This window comes from Tupaia chinensis, unplaced genomic scaffold (assembly GCF_000334495.1).
Source record: "Tupaia chinensis unplaced genomic scaffold, TupChi_1.0 Scaffold000115_1, whole genome shotgun sequence".
Taxonomy (NCBI): domain Eukaryota; kingdom Metazoa; phylum Chordata; class Mammalia; order Scandentia; family Tupaiidae; genus Tupaia; species Tupaia belangeri.
In genome coordinates this window covers 2,177,347-2,191,636 of record NW_006159579.1, presented here as the reverse complement: position 1 = coordinate 2,191,636, position 14,290 = coordinate 2,177,347, and the positions used below count along the sequence as shown (strand labels likewise).

The 14,290-nt window shown below is 46.9% G+C and overlaps 1 protein-coding gene across 4 annotated transcripts in view; it reads left to right on the top strand.

Annotated features, from left to right (window-relative positions):
* Nucleotides 1-14,290, top strand: part of GGT7 (gamma-glutamyltransferase 7) — a 28,941-nt gene that overhangs the window by 9,637 nt on the left and 5,014 nt on the right. For 2 of the 4 annotated variants that reach the window (XM_027770147.1, XM_027770144.1), the window contains exons 2-13: nucleotides 1,442-1,677; nucleotides 2,044-2,195; nucleotides 4,176-4,293; nucleotides 5,122-5,189; nucleotides 5,401-5,474; nucleotides 5,788-5,984; nucleotides 8,416-8,503; nucleotides 10,070-10,197; nucleotides 10,376-10,464; nucleotides 12,413-12,562; nucleotides 12,682-12,799; nucleotides 13,565-13,702. In XM_027770147.1, coding sequence (XP_027625948.1) covers nucleotides 1,442-1,677; nucleotides 2,044-2,195; nucleotides 4,176-4,293; nucleotides 5,122-5,189; nucleotides 5,401-5,474; nucleotides 5,788-5,984; nucleotides 8,416-8,503; nucleotides 10,070-10,197; nucleotides 10,376-10,464; nucleotides 12,413-12,562; nucleotides 12,682-12,799; nucleotides 13,565-13,702 — 1,556 coding nt within the window. Of the gene's footprint in view, nucleotides 1-1,441; nucleotides 1,678-2,043; nucleotides 2,196-4,175; nucleotides 4,294-5,079; nucleotides 5,190-5,400; nucleotides 5,475-5,787; nucleotides 5,985-8,415; nucleotides 8,504-10,069; nucleotides 10,198-10,375; nucleotides 10,465-12,412; nucleotides 12,563-12,681; nucleotides 12,800-13,564; nucleotides 13,703-14,290 lie in introns of those variants that run through there. The other 2 variants (XM_027770145.1, XM_027770146.1) reach the window with 2 other exon arrangements.

Below are 14,290 nucleotides of genomic sequence, written 5' to 3'. Positions count from 1 at the left end.
CTTGTCTGCTACACCAGAGTCATCCAGGCCTTGATTAATTTTTTCCAAAGTGCCAAGCTTATTCTGACTTTAGGGCCATTGTACTTGCTCTTCTGTGGTTTTAGAACACTACACTACACTATACACACACACACACACACACACACACACACACACACACCTTGCTCTACATATAACTGACTGCTTCTCATTCCTCAGTTCTTACTTTAAAAGTTTCTTCCTCAAAAAAAAAAGGGACCAGCAGTTAGCGTAATGGCTATGTCACTGGACTCCCATGTAGTCGACCGTGGTTCGCATCCAGGACCCGGTGGCTTAAAACTCACGCCAGGCGTGTGTGCGTGCGTGCCCAAGATCCTGGGAGGAGAAGGGATTGCGGCATGACCATCCCCCATGGGGGGTTATTGCTTTCTGTCTCTCTGTCTCTCTCTGTCTGACGAGCACACGCGCCCTATAGCAAAAACCTCTCCAAAAAAAAAAAAAAAAAAAACAGTTTCTTCCTCAGGACCAGCAGATGGTGTAATGGTTATGTTGCTGAACTCCCACATGGTTCGAGTCTCAGACTGGCAGCCTAAAACTCATGCTGGGCATGTGTGCCTGCATGCCTGCCCAAGATCCCAGGAGGAAAATAGAGGATAAAGGATTGTAGTGTGGCCATCCCCACTGGGGGACGATTTTTCACTTTTTTGTTTCTCCGTCTCCATCTCTCCAGTGAGCAAATGCGCCCGCAAAACTCTCTCAAAAAGAAAAAATTAAGAAGTTACTTCCTCAGACAGACCTTCTCTATTTCCCCAAGCAATCCTCCTTCCCCCTCCCCACTATTTTCTTATCATTTCATCTTCTTTTTCCTCAAATCTCCTGCCATAACTTGTAATCCCATACTCCTTTGTTTACGTGTGCATTGTCTTTTTCCTCCACTGGTCTATGAACCCATGAGGGCAGACTATCTGTTCCTTTCAGCTATCAGCTCCTAGCATGGGGCCAGACTGATGGTGGGCTCTCCATATTACTGAATGAATGAATGAATAACCCAAGCAGTTTCTGTCTACTCAGTTTATGTAGTTGCCTCCTTGCACAGAAGGCTGGGCCCCAGCTGTGGGAATATCTGATTTCCAGAGAGGCCCAAACCGCCTCCCCAGAAAGTGTTTCCAGCTTTGGTAGTGGGTAGAGGAAATTTGGCCTAGGTATCAGCCAGGGACAGGAATCATGCCTCTCTGATGCTCAGCTGGGGGTCCCTGTCTCTTGCACCTGGGGACCATTGCCCCGCCTACCTGAGTGTAGAGGAGATGTGGGAAGGAGAGAAATGCTGGCCAGTGGAATTTGTGTGGCAGGGGCGGGGCAGCAGGGGAGTGCAGAATAGTCTCTCCAGGCAGACAGGCGGGCAGGCGGGCAGGCTGGCAGAGCCAGGTAGGAGGAGCCAGACTGACCCCCCTGCTGTCTGCAGACCCAGACTCCTTCCTGAAGTCAGCAAGACTGCAGCGGCTACCATCATCATCATCAGAGATGGGCAGCCAGGAAGGGTCACCGCTAAGAGAGACCCGCAAGGACCCTTTCTCTGCAGCAGCGTCAGAATGCACCTGCCGCCAGGACGGGCTCACGGTCATCGTCACGGCCTGCCTCACCTTCGCCACGGGTGTCACTGTGGCTCTAGTCATGCAGATTTACTTTGGAGACCCACAGGTGAAGGGGGCCAGACTGGCAAAAGAACTGGGGAGGTGGGAATGTGGAAGTGCTGAAGAGGATCCTGAGAACTGGGAAGTGGCTGAGTAGCAGGAAATGGGAAGGGGAGAGGGGAGTGACTGGGAGAATAACAGTAACTTGGGAGAGGAGGATCTCGTAGGGAGGAACAGTGGGTCATGAGGAGGACAGACAAGGAAAGGATTCAAGTAAGAGGCACTTGCAGTAATGAGGCAAGGGTCACAGGGGACAGGCAAGTGGACAGGGAGGCTTCTACCCCTACACCTGTAAAGATTCTAGGGTTAGTGGAAGGCCTTAAGGAGGCAGAGGGCTCCTATTGCCCCCACCTCATCCTCTCTCTCTTCCCAGATCTTTCAGCAGGGTGCCGTGGTGACCGATGCTGCCCGTTGCACATCGCTGGGCATTGAGGTGCTCAGTAAACAGGGATCTTCAGTGGATGCAGCTGTGGCAGCAGCCTTATGTCTGGGAATCGTGGCTCCACACAGTTCTGGCCTAGGCGGGTAAGGAGTTTGGAGCAGGGAAGGTCCAGTTCTCCCAGACCTACTTCTTGCCTCCTGGTCTATAGGCTAGGCCTCATGTGGAGAGTCTTCCAGTTTGGGCAGAGGGACAACGGGGCTCCAACTTTTTTTTTTTTTTTTTTTTTTAATCCACCCTCTTTCTCCTTTGATGGAGTCGGAAGGAGAAAATGGAAAATCTGGAGGTGTTGTCAGTTGTTTTTGTTTTATTTTTTAAACTGAGAAAGAAAACTATGGGAACCAGCAGTTAGCGTAATGGCTATGTCGCTAGACTCCCACGTAGCCGACCGCGGTTCACGTCCCGGACCCGGTGGCTTAAAACTCACGCCGGGCGCGTGTGCGTGCGTGCCCAAGATCCCGAGAGGAGAATGGAGGAGAAGGGATTGCGGCGTGACCATCCCCCCTGGGGGGTGATTTCTCGCTTTCTGTCTCTATGTCTCTCTCTGTCTGTCTGGCGAGCGCACGCGCCCTACAGTGAAAATCTCTCCAAAAAAAATAAAAAATAAAAATAAAAAAAAATAATAATAATAAAAAAAAGAAAGAAAACTATGAAGTGAGTGCATAGTAGGGGGTCTGTTGTCATCAATTAAGGTAGTGATACTTAAGGTTTAGGGTCACAAATCCCTGTGAATCTAATGAAAGCTGTAAATACTCTGTCCACTGAAAATATACTCCAGGCTCAGAACTTGTTTTTTTCTTTTCTTTCTTTCTTTATTTAAACTTATTATTATTAGTAGTAATATTAGTATTAATTTGTTATAGAGCACTTGCACTCACCAGAGGGAGAAAGAGAGAGAGAGAAAGTGAGAAAGCAAGCCACCAGGTCTTGGACTCAAACTGTGGTCAGCTATGTGGGAGCCTAGAACCTTAACCATCATACCACCTGCTGCCCCCATGCTCAGAACTTTAAAAACAGAGGTTACAAGCTGGTCACCCATGGGCCATACCTAACACACAGACTGCTTTGGTTTGCACATTTACTTTTTTTTTTTTTTTAATAGATTTTGCCATAGAGTGCACACACTTCCAGAGAGAGACAGAGGGGGGAAAGTGAGAAATCATCCCCCTGGGGGAAAGGCCATGCAGCATCCTGTTCTTCTCTATTCTCTTGGGACCTGGGACCCCTACACAAACACCCAGCATGTTTTTCAGTCCACTAGCTCCAGGACTCTCACTGTGGAATTGGCCATGTGGGATCCAGTGCCTTAACTACCATGCCACCTGCTGGACCACACTTAAACTTTTTAAAATGTTTTTGTTAAAAAGTTGAGAATTTTCATAAAAATCCAGATTTCCAACATCTCTTTAATAAACAGGAGATCTAGTCACACTGGGCCCACATTTCCACATGACTACAATGGCCTGGAATTAGATAAGTGGCATGTGCTGTCCACTTCGCTGTTGTTCCTACTACTCTCTATTTGTTACTTGGCTGTAGGCATTTAAGTTTGTAACCCCAATCTCAGCTGTAAATAGCCTCAGAAAAGAGACAAGCTAACTTAGTCCATGTCTTGGTTTCTGCAAGACCTGCCCTCTAGGCTCTACCAGAGAAATTCCCCTCCTAGTATTGTGTAGTCTATCCTTACATAATCCGGTCCTTGGGGGAGGGAGGGGGGCATACTAAGTAGGCAGGTGCAGGAAACTGGCAGGGGTCCAGCTCTGGTCCAGGGTGGGGACAGAGAGCAGAATATCCTGCTCTTCCAGTCTCTGGGTTTTCCTAATCTGGGATTAAAGTCTCCAGTGACAAGCTGGAAGAGGTCCATGGACCCTGGGTCCCCAACCCTCTTGATTTCATTCCCCACCCTTATAGAGTGTCTGAGTCTCTTTATCCCTCCTGGAGGCTCAGACACCTGACTCCAATGACAAACTGAGCCTACAACCCCTCACCACTGGGGGTTGAGGGTTGGCAAGTCAACTGTTAAATGGGCAGTGTTTTATCACCTTCCCCTTCTGTGTCTCTTCCAGTGGGGGTGTGATGCTGGTACATGACATTCGAAGAAATGAAAGCCACCTGATTGATTTCCGGGAGTCCGCACCAGGGGCCCTCAGGGAAGAGGCATTGCAGAGATCTTGGGAGACCAAGGTGGGGACCCGGGTGAGAAGAAGGGTTTGGGGGAGAGTCTCCCTTCATTGCCCTTCTGCCTACCCAATCATTAATTTGTTGACTATTTACTATAATGGTGGGGTGGGTGGGGAAGAGTTGAATAATATGTTCTTAGGCTATGAGGAAGATAGCCCCTCCAAATAAAAATAATGAATAAACCAATCTGGATGGTCGATAACAGGTAATACTGCAATGTCTTAATTCTCTGGCATTTGGCACATAGGAAAGACAAAAAAAAAAGGAAAAAAGAAAAAGTCACTTAGTACCCTGAGATGTCAAAGTTGTTGCACCAAAAGCCACACATTTCACTCTGAGCCTTTTGATGAACCTTCACAACTCATGATATATGAGTATTGGAGGAATAGAGAGCAACTGCTGTAGGCAAACCACTGACAGCAAAGGAGGAAATAGAATAACTTGGGAAAATAAATATTTAGTGCAGTAGCAAAAACCAACACTCCTGAGTTATCACAATGCAGAGTGATGGTGGTATAAAAATTAATAGGTTAAATGGAGGTCCTTTAGTAATTATACCTACCACTTTAAAAGGCGTGATAGGTCTAACTAGTGTAAGTAGGCTTCTATTTAAACTGGCTATGTCCTGAGGCCTTTCTGCACTTGCTTGTAGGAAATTAGGGAAATAGGAGGGGTACCTTTTGGGGAAAACTTGTCCCTCCCCTGGGATACTTGGCCTGTGTCTCTCCCCTGTGCCAGCCATCCCTGGCTTGGGGCTCTGCGGAGTTCAGCCCAGCCCCCCCCTTCCAGTGACCTGGTCTCCTCTCTCCCTCGCCTGCCCGCCTTGCCCAGCCTGGGCTCTTGGTGGGGGTCCCCGGAATGGTGAAGGGGCTACATGAAGCTCACCAGCTCTATGGCAGGTAAAGACCCTACTCCTGGGGATGAGGGACCCCTGCTGGCATCTTCCCTTGTGTGGCCTTCTCCTACCTTCCTGGATTCTTCCTTCCCAACTCCCCTTCCTAATATCCCCTTCCCTTGCCAGGACTCTCCTTCCCAGGAACCCCCCTTCCCCCAGGACCCCTACTCCTCCCCCCAGGACCTCCTCCACCCCCTGCTCTCCGGCCCCCTCAGGCTGCCCTGGTCCCAAGTCCTGGCCTTCGCAGCAGCTGTGGCCCAAGATGGCTTCAATGTGACCAATGATCTAGGTCAGTGGGGCCTGGGGGTGGGGGGAGGCACAGGGTTGGTGGAGAGGGGAGGGAGAACGTTGGACATTTGGGGCCCAAGCCAGAGGACCTCTCTTCCAGCTTATTCTTCAATCCCCTTCCCTACTCATCCCACGCTTACCTAGAAGCAGCTTCAAGTGAAAGGATCTAGAAAGGGCCCATATAGTAACAGGCTCGTTGGGGGCTGGAGCACTTTGGACTGGCCATGTAGCCCTCATCCACCTGCCCCTATGCATGTCTCAGCCATCCTGTCCTGTCCTGGCACCCCTGCCCAGTCTTCCATCCCTGCCCTCAGCTCGCGCCCTGATAGAGCAGCTGCCTCCCAATGCATCCGAGCGCTTCCGGGAGACATTCCTGCCACTGGGCCACCCACCACTACCTGGCTCTCTGCTGCGTCGGCCTGACCTGGCTGAGGTGCTGGATACACTTGGCACCTCTGGCCCTGCTGCCTTCTATGCTGGTGGTAACCTCACACTGGAGATGGTGGCAGAGGTAAGTGCTCGGGTAAAATTGGGGCATGCCCCAAAGACTCTACTGCAGGAACATCTCTCTTCTTCCTTCCTTGCCTTTCTTTCTACATATATTTACTGAATATTATGTTTATTTGAAGTTCTAAAATAAATGAGACTAACCTCTGGTGATAGAAATTAGATCTGTAGTTGCTGGGCACAGGAGGAGCTAGGATGTGGCATGTAAAGCGTCCTACGGTGATAGAAATGTTCTGTCTTGATTGAGAGAGGTATCTTTGGGCTTTTCAGTGTTGATGCCAACCTGTGCAGAGGTCTATTCTGTCTCTTCCTGGCCTGGTAGGGACCTAGCATCAGTCTCAGCTTCCCTAAGTCCACACCCCCTCTCTCTCAGGGACTGAGAGAAATACCTCCTTCACTGGTGACTATTGGGACTAGGGAGATTGATACAACAGGTTACCATCCAACTCCAAAGAGTCTTAGTCTGGGGTAGTAATGGGTTTTGAAAACTGTGATTAATAGTTCAAACTCCTAGTGGAAAATTATTTTTAAGATAAGGATACACATAGGGCCGTATGGTTACACTCAGCAGTAAAATGCACTTTCCAAATGGGAAGGTGCCCAATTCAAGTCAGGAAACTTGCCTGATTATGCCAGCCACACATTCCTGTGATCCAGGGCTTTCTGAAGACTGAAGGTGGACTGTGGTATCAGGACACTGGTGGGAATGGTAGTTCATGGAAGTAATAAATTACTTTAGCTTATGGAAGTAATAAATAAATAAACTTAAAAATAAATCACTCTAGCTTATGGAAGTAATAAATTAATAAACCTAAAAAAAAGATAATGATACACAGACCAACTCAGTGGTTCTTTCAGCAGTGGGGGTGATTGTATTTCTCTCTGCATATGGTTGTGGAAGTTAAAATAAGTCTATCATTTGTTCAGCATTCACGGAGTGCCTGCTCTGGGCCAGGCCCTATGCTGGGCACTGGAAGTATGAATGTAGGGGTAGAAGCCTATCACAAACGGACTTAACTAGAAAGTTCAGGAGAGTACTGGCTTTTGATTCTTCCGGGAACAGGAGCTCAAGCCACATTGTCAGAACTTGGCCCCTTTCTCTTTCCTCTGTTTGGATTCACTGTTTATCAGATCTTTTCTCTACTTGTTTCCCAGCAATGCAACTTAGACCATCCTGCTAGCAAGCCATCTCAAAGAAACAGCATTTCTCATTCTCAGTAGTTCTGGCAAAAGCTCCAAGGTTGTCTTATTGGTCTGTCGAGGTCTCATGACTATTCCCAAACCAATCACTGTGGTAAAGAAAGAAAGGAATGTTCTGATTGGCCAAGCCTGGAGGTGAAGGAAATAAAGGAGTCTCTAATAAAGACTATCAGAGCTTTAAAAGAAAAAACTCAAAGTTGAGTTTAACTTGCTAGACGAACACACACCAATCAAGATATTGAATGTGTAGTTTCTGAGGCATAGTTTACTGAAGGTTAATAAGTTAAGAGTTGACGTACTAAGAAGTACAGAAATGGAGAAAATCATAGTGGTTTACCTAATTTAGGATTTGCACAACAGGCTAAGTTAGCACACTGGATAAGATGAAATTAGCCCATTGGATTTTATAAGATTGGCTCATTAGGCAGTAAAGAGTGCTCATTTATGTCCAATAAAGATCAGTCCTCACTCTCAAAGTTCATGGCTTTGTAGTGGCTTTGGTTAGTTGAAGTAAAACAGAGAATTCAGTTTTGATATCTCCTAGGCAAGTGCTAGTGTTTGTGGAAAGTCTTCCTCTTTTTTTTTTTTTTTGTTATTTATTTATTTTTAGAGGTTTTTGCTATAGGGCACATGCGCTTGCCAGACAGACAGAGACAGAGAGATAGAAAGTGAGAAGTCAGCCCCTGGGGGGATGGCCACACCGCAATCCCTTCTCCTCCATTCTCCTCTCGGGATCTTGGGCACGCACGCACATGTGCCCGGCGTGAGTTTTAAGCCACCGGGTCCGGGACGCAAACCACAGTCAACTACGTGAGAGTCCAGCAACATAGCCATTACGCTAATTGCTGGTCCCGAAAGTCTTCCTCTTACATAGAGAGGGCAGCACATGCAAATATGTGGAGGCATGACTTCAGGAAATACAGGTCACTCTGAAGTTGTATAGAGCTCGCAGGGGAATAGCAGGCTCTAAGGCAGAAGAGGTAGATAGGGAACAGGTCACAAACAGCCTTGAATACCAAGCTAAGGAAGTCAAAGGATGTTCCTAGCACAATGCCTGGCAGAGTAGGTGCTCAATGTCAGCACTTTTTCTCCTTTCTATTTTTGTGGGATACCTAGGGCTAACAGGGTCCCTAAAGGCCATGACGGGTATTGTAGAAGGCATAGAAGTTGTAAACATGTAACATAGGCTGATCCCCCATGCTCACAGTGACAAGTGGTCATTCTCACCCATCCAGGCTCAACATGCAGGGGGTGTCATAACTGAGGAGGACTTCAGCAACTACAGTGCCCTCGTGGAAAAGCCTGTGTGTGGCGTATACAGAGGTGACCTCTCCTCCAGCTTTCATGGTCCCTATTCAGGAGAAGTCTCCTGCCCATGGCCATAACCTTTTGGCCTGGAGACTCTTCTTTATTTCATAGGAGAGAAATAGGCAGTGTGCAACCTGAGTAGACAACTGTTCAAGCACACCAGAGCCACTGCACCTTCTCAAGTAGCCATGGGATCAGTTACCCCAATTATTTAGGATCCATGGGGGGAACAGGTCTGTTCAAAATCTCAAACCTAGACATTGGGGTTTGGGCCCTAGGTTTTCTTGATTTGGGCTATTTGTTGCCTCAGCTCTCTTTCCAGCCTGATTCTGACTGCCCTGAACTTTCTAAGAATTTTTAAGACCAAAGTCTACCTAAGCTCCAGCATAGAAGGAACTCTTCAAGACAGTTATAGACCTGCCCCCTCATTGTGCCAAAAGGAAACTAAGACCTGGGGAGGGAATGGAACTTAACTTACCAAACTCAAGAAAACCTACAAGTAACCCAGAAAGCCGTACTTACCACACAGTTGAAGTCCATGCATGTTAAACCCAAGGTGGTAGGTTCTGGGTTCCTCAAAAGTTCTTAGGTTCTCTCTCCTCTAGAGAGGCCAGATTTCCTTAAATTCTAGAAGAGGCTGCTTCTGAGTTCAAGTTTTTAGGTCTCAGTCTTCAGCCTGATTCTTCTGCCAGACACAACAGAGAGTAAAAAGCAAAGTTTTGGAACCAGGAAGCCCTGAGTTTGAGTACCAGCTATGTCATTCACCTTGAATACTTCCCACTCTGAGCCTTGATTTTCTTCTTAAGATGGAGATAATAATAGTGCCTACATCTGAGGGTGCCATGAGGATTTAATGAGATGATTTAGGAAGTTGTCCCGATCAGAATGGGCACACAGTGTAGATTAGATTTACCATTTCCCTTCCCCATCCTGAGTTGTCTCAGTAATGCCAGTACATTGAGTGCCCTGGTTTCCCCTTGTCTTCTCTAACCTTGAACAGTTGTCTCTCTGTGCCAGTTTCCACACCTACAAAATGGTAGGTGTACCTACTGTGAGGGTTAAGTGAATTAGTTAATGTGAGTGTTGTGTGTCAGGTATTATTAATTTTCCTGTGATATCCAAACATCTAATAACAAAGTAGAAAGGGGAGGATGCTGCTCCCAAGAAGTTTTGGCTTGGGAGGGACCAACAGAGGCCCTGAATAGTATCCTGGCCTGTGGGAGAAGGAGAGGCAGGATATATGGTTAACCAAGTATCTGCACATCTGGCCACCCATCCCTCCTCTGCCAATGGGCTACAGTGTGACTCAGGGCATGTCACAGACTTTTTGAACCTTAGCTTCTTCAAATCGCAGAAGAAGCTAAAGACCAGTATTCTGAGTTCAAGTCTTGGCCCTGCCCTTGACTTGCCATGTGAACTTGAGGGGTCCCTTTGCTTCACAAGGCTTCAGTTTCTCCATCTGATGAGGGCATTCAGTATAGTGATCTTGGTGTATGTGATGGTAGGATATGGAGATGAGATGTGGGATGTGAAGATTTCTTGACCCCTCCTCTGCCATCCGGTCATTTCCTGTCCTTTCAGGTCACCTGGTTCTCAGTCCCCCACCCCCGCACACGGGCCCTGCTCTCATCAGTGCCCTCAACATCCTTGAGGGCTTCAATCTTACCAGCCTGGTATCCCGTGAACAGGCTCTTCACTGGGTGGCAGAGGTAAGCCTAACCCCCCCCCACCCTCTGCTGGGTTTGGGAACATTAGGAGTGCGGAGAGGGTCTACTGCCATGGGACAGGACTTAATCACCTCAAAGTTTTATCACACATAAAGATCCAACAGCTGTGGGTGTGGGAAGGGGCCTGGTAGCCTCTTCTATATCCCTGTTGTGTTTTCAGACCCTGAAGATTGCATTAGCTCTGGCCAGCAGACTGGGAGATCCCATCTATGATTCTACCATCACAGAGAGCATGGATGACATGCTCAGGTGGGTCCTGGGCCAGGAGACCTGGGGGTGGTGGTGGTGCAGAAATGATGGTGGGTATGGCGAAAGGATCAGATGAAAAGTAGCTGATGTAGTAATAAGACCTGAAGTCTCAAGTCAATTTTAGCTCAACTCCAACTAACAATATGATAATTAGGTACCTCCCTGCACCTTACCTTCCCTGTCTGTCCAATGAGTTAGTCTACTTCATGTAGCTCTTAATTTTTTAAATTCTAGAAGGACACCTATATGGGCCTATCTGTCCCCTTTTTGAATGGAAAAAGAAAACCTAATAACAATAAAAGTCAATTCCAGGCAAGTACTGGAGATGGCAAGAATTTTTACCATGATGTATTTTCATTAGCAACATAGCACAGGAGTAGGACTCTGTTGAATCTACCTCTGTTCAGATTCCAGCTTTAACATTCACTAGCTGTGCAGTCTTGGACAAGTAATTTAAATAATCTGAGTCTCAATTTCTACAAGGGTGCAGATAATCCTGAAGTTGTGATGAGGCTCTTCCTGTAAAGATCATATGTGTAAAACACTGCACACATTGTCTGGGCACATAATAAATGCTCAACAGATGTCAGTTATTACAGGTTGAGCATCCTTAATTCAAAAATTCAAAGTCTAGAATGCTCCAAAAAAAAAATTATATAACAGGTCACAGTCAAATCACTGCAATAAAAAATATATTCTACCGGGACCAGCATTCAGCGTAATGGCTATGTCACTGGACTCCCATGTAGTCGACCGCGGTTTGCGTCCCAGACCCAGTGGCTTAAAACTCACGCCGGGCGTGTGTGCGTGCGTGCCCAAGATCCTGAGAGGAGAATGGAGGGGAAGGGATTGCAACATGGCCATCCCCCCTGGGGGGTGATTTCTCACTTTCTGTCTCTCTGTCTCTGTCTGTCTGGCGAGCGCACGTGCCCTATAGCAAAAACCTCTCAAAAAATATATATATATATATTCTACCTTTAGGCTATGCGTGTAAGATAAATATAAAATATAAATGAATTTTGTGTTTAGACAAGCCCATTTCCCCAAGATATCTCATTATGCAATATGCAAATATTCCAAAATCTGAATAAATTGAGAAGTACATGTAGTTTCTAAGATCAATGCAAACTTAGTTCTAAAACACACATACAAGTACCTACAAGTAATCCAGAAAGCCAATCTTCTGGTGATACTTTTGATCCCAGGAACTTTGGGTAAGATATTCAACCTATAGTAATATGCTTTGTCAGTAGAGGTAAGAACAGTTAACTGCTACTACACCTGACTAATAGACTAGCTAAGGAAAAAATATACTTAAGATAAATTTGTATGGTTACACAAATAAATGCAAGATCAATGCAAACTTAGTTCTGAAACACACACACCTAAGTGAAATTTATTCAACAAATTCATCCATCCAGTAAATAGTTATTGAGGAGTCACTATTTGCCAAGTTCTAATGTGCCTTGAAAAAATAATTTAATAGTAAGTAAAGATCCCTGTAACAAAACCCCTCCCCTACCTAAAGTCTTGATGAGATTTTAGTTCTAGACTACAAATACTAGTTTAAATGGTCTTTAACCATACTGGTTAAATGGAACTAGTTTGTTCATTCAAAACAAGTATTTTCTGACCATATACTATGTATCAGAGACTCTCATGGAAAGGATTAAGTGAGCAAAGTAAAGTAATGGAAAAACTCTTGATTTAAACAAAAATTAAATGAAAAGTTTGCCCTAAGAGAGAATTTGAATAATAACTAAATCAATTCATTCAGTTCAACACCTATTTCCTGGATATTTCCTATGTACTAACAATAAGCAAGCTTCTGCCCTCAGAAGCCTAATAGTTCATTGGGTCAGGTAGATTCAATCATCACACAAATAACGCAGTGTGGGGTTGTAACAAGAGCCTCTTGTGTGCTCACTCCCACCCCTTGCCTTTTCAGTAAGGTGGAGGCTGCCTACTTCCGGGGCCACATCAATGACTCCCAGGCGGCTCCTGCCCCGCTCCTGCCTGTCTATGAGCTTGATGGGGCTCCCACAGCTGCTCAGGTGCTGATTATGGGTCCTGATGACTTCATTGTAGCCATGGTCAGGTATGCCATCTCAGACTCAGAACCTGGAGCAAGGGATCATCTGGGTCAGGAGGAAGGTGGGGACTGGGTCAAGGTAAAAGGTGGGCACAGGGCTGACCTGAGCCCCCTTGGCCCCCCAGTTCCCTGAACCAGCCCTTTGGCAGTGGCCTCATCACTCCCTCAGGGATCCTGCTCAACAGCCAGATGCTGGATTTCTCCTGGCCCAACAGAACTGCTAACCACTCTGCACCTAGCCTGGTAAGGTCTTGCTTCCCTCCTCTACGGGGGCCCTGAGGCTAGGTGGGAGGTGCAGCAATATGGCTGTCCCTTCCTCCCTACTTCCTCTAGGAACTTCTGTTATAAAGAAAAGGAGTCTAAACAAAATGTCTACTTTATCCCCAGCCCTGCTAAGTCTGCAGGATGGAGCCTGGTGGATCCAAAGAACCCTTATCCATCTGTCACTGTCACTGTGTGATCTGGAGAAGGTCTTAGCCCTCTTTGGGCCTCAGTTCCTGCACCTATACAGGGAGGGTATTGGCCCCTATTTGATGCTTTGGACACTTTCCAGTACTAGTGGTCTGTGACTATATAATGCTGAGATGATGGAGCTCCCCCAAAGAGGGACCCAAGGGGGAGGGATTTAGGAACTATGTCTAGTTGGAGTCCAGTACTTCAGCAACCTGCATTCTGAGGCCCCAGCAGGGCAGATACACATAGAGGTGGTCAGGGTAGGGATTATCCTGTTCTTCCCTGTTACCATCTTTCTTGGCTTGGTCTTTATCCACAGCAACCTCATAGATCAGTAGATCTTACCACTCTCTCTATCCACCTAGTCATCCAGGGACCTTAACCATTTCACACACAGCTAACTGTTGCCTGGAAAGGACCAGTCTCCCAGGAAAACTAGATCTACAGAAAATGTAGAAGAGGAAGAGAGGTTAGAAGGGTGATAGAGTTGTCCTTTCCCTGTCTTACCCTACCCCACACACTTTTGTGGTCTCTGTCTCTGTCCTTTGACTACAGGAGAACTCAGTGCAGCCAGGGAAGCGACCACTTTCTTTCCTATTGCCCACTGTGGTCCGACCGGCAGAGGGGCTCTGTGGGACCTACCTCGCTCTGGGGGCCAATGGAGCTGCCCGGGGCCTCAGTGGACTGACCCAGGTGAGATTCCTCCATGGTGGGTTTGGCAGCCAGAAGCCAAGGTGTCCTGGGCTGCATATGTTCATTACATCTATGACTTGTTTCCATCCCTTACACAGCAAAAATGGGCAGAGGCTGCTTTATGCCAGGCCTATCCTGGGCACTGAGGTCATGGGCTGCTCTGAGTTTCTTAGTAACAAGGGATTCCTGAAGCTCCCTGTCTTCCCAGATCACAGGGTCAGTAGAACTGAAAGGTAATAAAGCATCTAGGCTGCCTGGATCCTATAACCTCAAGTCCCGTCGTCCCTTTATTCAGCAGTCTTCTTTTTTTTATATATATTTATTTATTTAATTCCATTTGTTATTATTATTTTTTAATTTGACCAGAGAGAGACAGAGAGAGAGCGGGAAAGTGAGAAAGCAAGCCACCAGGACAAAGACTTGAACCGTGGTCGGCCATGTGGGAATCCAGCGCCTTTAACCACTGTGCCACCTGCCAGCCCCAACAGTCTTCTTTAGGGTCCTGTTTTAAAAGGAAGGACCTGCTACTCTTCAGAACACAACAGAATGGGGGGCCAGTAGGTGGCGTGGTGGTTAAGGATAACCGGC